This window comes from Gekko japonicus, unplaced genomic scaffold (genome assembly GCF_001447785.1).
Source record: "Gekko japonicus isolate JY-2015 unplaced genomic scaffold, Gekko_japonicus_V1.1 scaffold42, whole genome shotgun sequence".
Lineage (NCBI taxonomy): Eukaryota > Metazoa > Chordata > Lepidosauria > Squamata > Gekkonidae > Gekko > Gekko japonicus.
The window spans coordinates 754,926-763,847 of record NW_015165831.1 but is presented as its reverse complement, the minus strand read 5'-3'; the positions used below and the strand labels follow the sequence as shown (position 1 = coordinate 763,847).

The 8,922-nt window shown below is 46.8% G+C and overlaps 1 protein-coding gene across 1 annotated transcript in view; it reads right to left on the bottom strand.

Annotated features, from left to right (window-relative positions):
• The window catches only part of LOC107110066 (probable E3 ubiquitin-protein ligase HERC6), a 50,809-nt gene that overhangs the window by 33,291 nt on the left and 8,596 nt on the right, over nt 1–8,922 (bottom strand). The window contains exons 2-6 of the mRNA XM_015410787.1: nt 5,914–6,045; nt 5,760–5,832; nt 4,615–4,771; nt 3,680–3,756; nt 3,264–3,491 (exon numbers count right to left, since the gene is read on the bottom strand). Of these exons, the coding sequence (XP_015266273.1) occupies nt 3,264–3,491; nt 3,680–3,756; nt 4,615–4,771; nt 5,760–5,832; nt 5,914–6,045 (667 nt within the window). The remainder of the gene's footprint in view (nt 1–3,263; nt 3,492–3,679; nt 3,757–4,614; nt 4,772–5,759; nt 5,833–5,913; nt 6,046–8,922) is intronic.

The window sequence follows — 8,922 nt, the reverse complement described above, 5'->3', positions numbered from 1 at the left end:
TCCTTTGAATCCCTGATTTCTATCTAGCTCTTGAGGTGTCTTAAAGCAGTTTCCTTCCACAACAGACCAGGGATCTCCTCCTCATCTTCCCAGAGATAACACTCCCCTGTTTAACTGGGCAGGGATGCTTCTTATTTCCCTGGAAGATGTCTCCCCTTTCCTTTCACCTGGATGGGAGTCTCCTCTCACTACCAAACCACCTTGTCAAATCTCATTCCCAGTTCTCATGTCTGTGTAAAATGCTTTCAGCACAGGCTGAGACACAAACTCTTTCAGTCCTTCGACTGAATTCTTCCCCAGAGCAGATTTCTCTCCAATCTCTTTTCTCTCCAATTAGGAATCTGTCAGAATAATGACCCTTCCCCCTCAGCAGCGCCCAGCTAATGAAATTTCTGCCCTTAGCTGGAGCTGGCCAATCAGAGTGCTCGGAGTAGCCTGTCACTCAACACTCTCCAGTCTTGAACAGATTTCACCCTTCACCGCCCGATGCTCTGCTAGTGCACACACCCCCTTCCCGTTGTCTTTGGCCACTGCCACTCAAGCTCTGTCCTTTCTTCCAGGTTCTGCAGCCTGAGACACAGAATTCCCTTGTGTAAGTGTGTGAACTGCTTCACACACCCCTTTGCACACCCCTCCTCACTGGTATTGCCTGATGGAACATCGAAAACAAAGGCTGGACAAGACAGACTTTACTCCGTTTCTTCCAGTCCTTTCTTAGTTCTTGACTTGTGCACCTCTCGCAGGGTGTCCAGACCATTTAACCATTCCTTTCACAGCACGTTGAGTCCCCACGTCTGCTGCTTTGCATCTTTTCTTCAATCAAATCAAGGCACAAGACCAAAAGGTTTGACAGATCAGCAGGATATCCAGGTAGCCTGGCAGGTGGACAAACTGTCTTCTCTACCCTGCCTATTTTTATCCATAAAGGAAAACTGTTGGGTATTACAAGTTAAATTATACTTTAGTGTATCTGGGGTTAAATGTTTGTGTTGCTCACAGGAAATCACATGTTTCCCATGTAACCAATGTTAGTTTAGGACTACAAGCCCGGGAAAATTCTCCCTCATTGGAAGTAAAGTGTCAAGGTGTTTTAGCATTTTATGGCTCCTCTTCCCGTCTTTGTTTTGCTGTTCTCAAGGAGAAAGAAAGAGAAGCCATAACTCTCTTCTAGTCTTGTCTTTGTAGTGTAAAGATGTAGGGAATTTAGCTCCGTTGTTATTTTCATCCCAGTTACCTTCCCTATACTAGAATGTAGTAAAAACTTTCTATTTTAAACACACATGGACTCTGAGTCTGAATTATTTTACTCTGGCACTACTAAGCTCTTTTTATCTCTGCTAAAAACTAATTTTTAAAACCCAACAAAAACTAATCTCTCAGCCTCATATCTGAGGAGTTTACTGTTTCAGTTCCAGGAAAGAAAGTTTCCTCTGATATCAGAGACTTTCTGCGTGTTTATCACAGTACCCTGCATTCCTCTATCACAGCACATCTTGTGGAACCAACACTGGTGAAATGTTTTTTTGCAAATGCAACTTTTCCACTAGGTGTGTTTATATGGTGAGGTTCTGTCCATTGACACAACAAACTGAACTTTACTGTGCCTGTGTTTCAACAGCTGGGAGTCTCTGGATGGTCCCATTTTTTAACTTTTGTCATCAAGTCACAGCTGACTTATGGCGACCCCACAGGATTTACAAGTCAAGAGATGTTCAGAGGCCGTTTGTCATTGTTTGCCTCTGTGTAGTGACCCTGGCTGCCTTTGGTGGTCTCCCATCCAAAACCTAACCAAGGACAACTCTGCTTAGCTTTTGAGATCCAACGAGGTCAGGGCCTGCATGGTCCCATACTGACCTAAACGCAATAATTACTTTTTTTATGATACTCAAAAGCTTTTGAGATTATTATCCTAACACAACACAACACATCACTGGACTGACTTCTACATTGTACCCAATATTTCCCCTGAATTGTATTATAACTATTCACTCAGTCTAATCTTACAATTCCACCAAACAGGCATCAAAGCGCCTACTTGTTCTTTACCCCTCCAGCATGACTTGGAAACTCTATTAGACAATTTACTAATTTTAGACAATCTCCTAAACAGCATTCTTAGAGAATCAGATCATTCTAGCTGGGAAAAGAACAGCCTGATCTCATGAATATTTTACTACATTCTGTGGTCCTTCTTCACAGATACATGTGCACAGAACTGCAGCCACAGTTTCTTGTGCTTCGAGAAAACGAAAATTCCAGTCTTTATGATACTACAACCCATTACTGTTTTGCCAGATTTCAAGCCGGCTTCCTAGATTTTGAAAAACAAAAGCATCTACTTTTGAGCAAATGCAAAACAACCAGTTTTGGAAGACAATTTTAAGAGCTCTTCAAAATGTAATTTGGATGGTTTTTGTTGAAAGGTATTCCAGGAGAGTTGCTTGCCTACAACTTACCCAGCTGAGCTCCGACACAGACACTTCCAGCTCACAGCTCAGGCTCATGGCCATGATGCCACAGGAATGCAGGAAGCAGCCTTCTGCAGAGGCAAACCACTGGTCTATCAAGGTCACTATTGCCTACTGCAGGGGTCCCCAACATAGCTCCCGTGCAGAGTTGTTGTTGTTTTTTAATTGATTTGGCAACAGCTGCCACCACAGCACAAGGATCGTCACTGTGTGACCAACAATAAGTTGCAGCGGCCATTTTGTGGCTTCCTCCACCCCCTGCAGCAGCTGTGTTGTGGCAGCCATCTTGCGGCTGAGTCCACCACGCTGTGTCAGGATTCCAATTGTGCCCACAGGTTCAGAAAGGTTGAGGACCCCTCAACTATTGTGACTGGCAGCAGCTCTCCAGAATCTCAGGTGGTCTTCCACATCACCTGATCCTTTTAACTGACAATGCTGGGTGTTGATTCTGGAACTGTCTGTGCACAAACCAGATGTTCTATCACTTCGCCATGGTCCCTGCCACACTAAATATTTTAAAGATGCAATTCTGGGTTAGTAAATGCTCTCAGCCCATGTAAATACAGCAGGATCTCACTAAATAAACTTTATCTACTTTATCTGCTGCGCTCTGCACAAACAAGCCCATTATAGACTCAGAATCCTCAACAAAATCTTTTCTGACAATTTCAGTTCCTGATTTCATTGTAATGACCTTCTCTTCCTTGTCTTATACCCCCAAATTGTCATGCATTCTAACCCATTAAGAGGAAGCCATCGAGAATGTACCCAAGAGGAATTCAAAGACAGCCATACCTTTGGGGTCACTCTGACTTAGACCCAGCTGATGCATATGGTTTCTTCCCCATCCGTACGCAACTCCCGAAAGGGAGAGGGCAAAACTGTGTGCCCCGCCTGCAGTCACCTGGGCCAACGGGATGCCGTCCAGAGCAGGAACGTGCTGCGGCCGACCTTGGGAAGAGACTTCTTTACCGATTCCCAGCTGGCCGTAGCTGTTCTGCCCCCAGGAGAAGACTCTGCCATCTTGGTTTCAGGAGGAAGAAGCCGGGGACAGAGAGAGAAAGATCAGAGGCCACAACCGCGACAGCCAGGATTTCCCAGTGCACACTTTGACATCTGCAGCATTATAGCGATGGAAAGCTATCCCATTTACATGAACAGTGTAACACAATAAGGGCTGTTTATAAGAGTCAAATGAAACCAACAATTACCTTTCGTCAGGGCTACTGAGTGGTAGTGTCCACAGGCCACCTGTATGATTGTGCATGTAGATAGGCCTTCTATTTTCCTGTACAGTAATCAGAGGGCAAGAAAACAAGCAAGTATTTAGGATTTTGTCTTTCCCCCCTGTAAGTAAATATGCTTAGGGTGGAAGTCGTATCATGCCTAAATGCTTTAAAATCTTCCTCTCATTCCTCTTCACAGCATCCTGTGAAGTAAATGCTAATCAAGCTGGTTTTACACGAAGGCCACCAAGAACCCCTCTGGACAGTAAATGTACAGCATGACAAGCAGATTTCAGTTCAGCTGAGATGTCACGCAAACCCATGACCCATTTCAACCAAGGTCACGTTGAAAACCCAGAATTCACTCAGAGATGATCACTCAGATCAGGGTTTGCACCTTGTCAAATGTGTTTATGTGTCATGTCTCCTGGCGACCCTATGAATTAATGCCCTCCAAAACAGCCTTGCTCAGGTCTGGCGAACTGAAGGCCGTGGCTTCCTTGATTGAGTCAATCCATCTCATGATGAATGTTCCTCACTGCCTTCAACTTTTCCTAGCAGTATTGTCTTTTCCAGGGACTCTTGTCTTCTCATGATATGATCAAAGTATGACAGCCTCAGTTTAGTTGTTTTGCTTCTAGGGAGAGTTCAGGCTTGATTTATCAAATACTTGTCTCATTTCCTTCAAGTCCCTGTTCAACACTTCTTGCCTGCAAGGAGCCTTCAGTATTCAACAGGTTGAGCTGGGCTGCTTTTCAGGTGGCAAATATAACCAAACGCCCATGAACAGCGAGGACAGGTTTTCAAGACTTCCCTTTGTGGGTCTAGTTGAATACCGATTTACATGCATTTTTCTCTGGATGATGCCCAGCACTCCTCCTAGCTCACCTGCATCACAACAGTTACGATTAAACACTTACCTGGGGATCAAGCGGTCTTTAAGTTCTCCAGTGCCCAACTGTCCAAAAGTGCCGGCCCCCCAAGAGAAAACCCTTCCGTTGCTGCAGACGGCTAGCGAGTGCTCCTTCCCGCAGCTTACGTGGACGATAGTCTGGGCTTCCAGCGCTTGGATTTGTTCTTTCAGGGGGACAAAAGAAAAGTATTTATATTTATTGATCTAGCTGTACAATATCTAGGAGGACATGTTAATATACCCTGTGTTTCTGGCTACACAGGGTGGAAGGAGTACAGGATTTAATGGCCACTGAGGATGACAGCTTCCTTTTTTTCATGCTCATAACACAACAAACTTCTACTTGAGCACACATTGTAAACAGAATCACAATAGAGAAGACACAACAGGTTTTCCTTGTGCGGTTTCCCCATCACTGCTGGTTTCCACATGGCAAGTTTTCCTCACATTTTCCATGGCAGGGTCTTCCAGCAGTGACCACTGGCTTTTCAGAGTTTTTAAAAGTAAGTCTCTAACCCCTTTCAGGCAGCACAGTATAATAATAATAATAATAATAATAATAATAATAATAATAATAATAATATTTACAGTTACTCTTTAGACAGGAGACTAACAATGTTTCATAGGGGATAGGGAAGACAACATATAATTCATTTTAATTGCACACGTCGTAACTGCACGATGGAAACGTTTCTGGCTTGGCTCAGTCATGTCCCGAACGGCTGCGTCGACCAGCTTGATGACGTTGGGGCTTCAGGACCCATAGCCACGCCACATCAGATCTTGGAAGCTAATCAGGGTCAGTACTTGGAAGGGAGACCACCAAGGAAGACTCTGCAGAGGAAGGCAATGGCAAACCACCTTGGCTTCTCACTTGCCTTGAAAATAGGCCCACAGCCAGCGGGGGGTGGGCAGCACCCCCTATTGAATTTGCAGTGCCCCACATGCACCAGTCCCTGGCGAGATCCAGCCGGCTGCTCCTTCCCTTCCAACCGCAGAGCGGCTGCTTCCAATCTTCCCGCTCCTGCCCTGGGGAAAGAGGCAGTGCCTGCTTGTCTTATGCTGGTGCTGGTGCTCCCACAGTGGGAAGGGAGGGAGGGAGGGAGGGAGGCTGTGCCACGCAGTGCGAGGGGTCCAGGGCAAGCCCGTCACCAGGAAGAGCTCTTGGGCGAGCCGCTTCCTGCTGCCCCCGGCTCGGTTCACTGTTGCTGCCATGCTCTGCTCCCTGCCAGGCCGAAAGCTGGGGAAGGCTATGTTGGGCACTGGAGGCAACTTGTGGCTTCAATCCTCATTTCAGATGCTGTACCCGTTGGGGGCCGGTGGAGTTCCCGGCTAGCTGAGCTTTGGGAATGGGTGGCTGAGCCAAGCACAGCAACTTTTGAGCGCCATGGAAAATGCTTACGGGGGTGTATGTGTGGATGAGGAAGATCGATTCACCCTGGAGGAGAAGAAAGGGTTAGTGAATGAATTGGTGCCCCCCCCGAAAAAGTCCTGGCTACGGGGCTGCTTGACTGCCCTCTTGCTGGAGTCGCCTTAAGTTGGCTGCAACTTGATGGCACTTTACACACACACACAAGCCCTTTTCATTGCAAACATATACTGGGAGAGGCACACCTCTGCAAATGAAAGAGATACTTTAAAAAACAAAACAAAAAAACCCCGCTGAGAATCAATGTTCCCTCTAAGTTGTGGAGTCTTGTGAGCAAAAATTCTACTTTGTGAGCTACTGGCATTAAAGTTGTGAGCGAGCAATTTGGCTACTGCATACATTAGTTTGCTCTGGAGCTGTCCTTCCTGAGCTAAGACAAAAGTTTGTGAGTCGGAGGCTAAAAAACTGTGAGCTAGCTCACACTAACTCAGCTTAGAGGGAACACTGCTGAGAATTCAGAGAATCTGAAAGACTGTTATAATGCCAAAATGCTATTACATGGTTCTCTCCCCACCCCAACCCCATGGTGGTGGTGTTTGTTCTTAGGGCTCACATTTAGTTAACTATTTGTCTGTCTTTGGTTCTATTATACCTTATTTTCACATGTTTGCTTATACTACTTTTTTAAAAGTTTTGAACTAGAACAGTTAAGTGATGATTGGCTGGGAAAGCAAGGTGTTCACATTGGGCCTGGAATACATAAACTCCTGGTTTCCTCTTAAAACCAGAACCCTGGGGCCCTGAAAGTGAAGGTGAAGACGGACCATTCACTCACGACCAGTGTTCCCTCTAAGCTGAGTTAGTGTGAGCTAGCTCACAGTTTTTTAGCCTCTGGCTCACAGATTTTTGTCTTAGCTCAGGAAGGATGGCTCCAGAGCAAACTAAGTCATGAAGCAGCCAAATCGCTCGCTCACAATGTCAGGAGCTCACCAAGTAGAATTTTTGCTCACAGGACTCCACAGTTTAGAGGGAGCCTTGCTCACAACTCCATACTGTGAGGAGGTTGCCATCCCTGGGTTGGGAAATACCCGGAGACTTTGACAGTGGAGCCTGGGGAGAGCAGGGTTTGGAAAGGAGAGGGACCTCAGCAGGGCACTTCCAGTATGGCGTGACGACGGGCGCGTCTCAGCAAGCGCTGAGCCGCCTGACCCCGTTTGTCTTCTTTTGGGGATCTCGGTTGCCGGGAATTCCCGACCAGCGGGCCTGGTGTGGCTTGCTGGAGCAAGGGGCTTTAATTGTTGCCCCCCCACAATCGGCAATGTGGGGGGTGTCCAGGAATCGCCCCGAAGCAGGGACCTTCGGTGGAGCAAACATGGCTGCCATGATTTTGCAGAGTTGCAGCCGCCCGGTTTTTAAAATTTGCACTGGAAGAAAACACAAAGAAATGAAAGATATGTTGACTGAATGGTGGAAATGGATTTGAGGGAAGAATTATAAACAGCTGAAAAAAATTGGTAAAAGACCTCCAAATGGCGGTGTCCAAAGCAGGTGAAGTAAAGCGGTCGGGGGAGTGAAAGGACTGACTTGTAAACATTTACTTTGGAGGAGGGAAGAAAAGCGATGTGGGAACTGTGTCTGTGTTGGTTTTGTTCGAACTTTGAGAGACTTGGGGAGAAAAATATATTGAATTTGCGTATTGTGTGGAGTTTGAAAGAGATGGAGCAGATTGTAAGAAATGGGGAGGAACGAGAGGAAGAGCTGGAGAGCGGTGAGACAGAGATGGAGAAATTCATCAGAGAGATAAGAGAGGCGGTGTGGAGAGGATGTCAAGAAGCATGTATGGAAATAAGAAAGGAGCAGGGCCGTAGCTAAAGCCTTCCTAGTGGGGAGCCCTTGGAGAAAATGGGGGGGCCCCGAGTGTGTGTGCATGCGCGCGAAGCGCGCGCGCGCCGCACACACATCACCCGGAAGTGATGTGATGCCCTCCCCCCTTCTCTCTCTCTCCAAGCTCCCCCCTCCAATAGATTCTATGCCACAGCCTCAGCAGCCCTTCGTTTAAGTCTGGAAGAGCTACACACAAGAGGAAAGCAGGATCACTAAACTGAAACAACCCCTGAATGAAAGGAAAAGGGGGAAATTACTGGTTGGCCACTGTGTGAGATAGGATGCTGGAGTAGATGGACCATTGGTTTGATCCAGCAGGGCTCTTCTCACTTGCTCATGTTCCTGTCCTCACAACAGCCTTGTGAGGTCAACCAAGGTGAGAGACCCCTAAGGATTTCATAATGAGCTTGTTAGCAAACTCTGGTTGTGGTTTAAACTCACAAGTTCACTACTGCACTGTCCTTGGAAGAGCCATTATGTTACCCTCTTGCAAATATGCACAGAATTGCAAACTTGACCATCAGCTGAGCATGCCATGGCATAATCTTCTTGGCTGCTATGAGCATTCCTAGAACTTCCTTCCTGAACCAACCCATGAAGCTGCCTTGCGCTGAATCAGACTCTTGTTCCATCGAAGTCAGTCTTGTCTACTCAGACTGGCAGCGGCTCTCCAGGGTCTCAGGCAGAGGTCTTTCACATCACCTACCACCTGGCCCTTTTAACTGGAGACGCCGGGGATTGAACCTGGGACCTTCCACAACCCAAGCAGACGCTCTGCCACTGAGCCACAGCCCTTCCCTGAACCAACCACCTGCTGTCTCCTCATGTGGTTCCAGACACTCAACCCAAGTAAAGACTCACAGGAGACATTAGGCATCTGCACAGCGTACTCCAAAGCAACATAAATAGAGATCTTAAGGTGCATCACACCATGGGTGACTATAAACCAGATGGATCGAGCAAGTGAGTCAAACTCCACGTTTTGAATAAGGCATGTCCCACACTCCCTCCATTTTTTTAAAAAAATGCCACCCATAGCAACAGTAATGAGCACCACCCCAT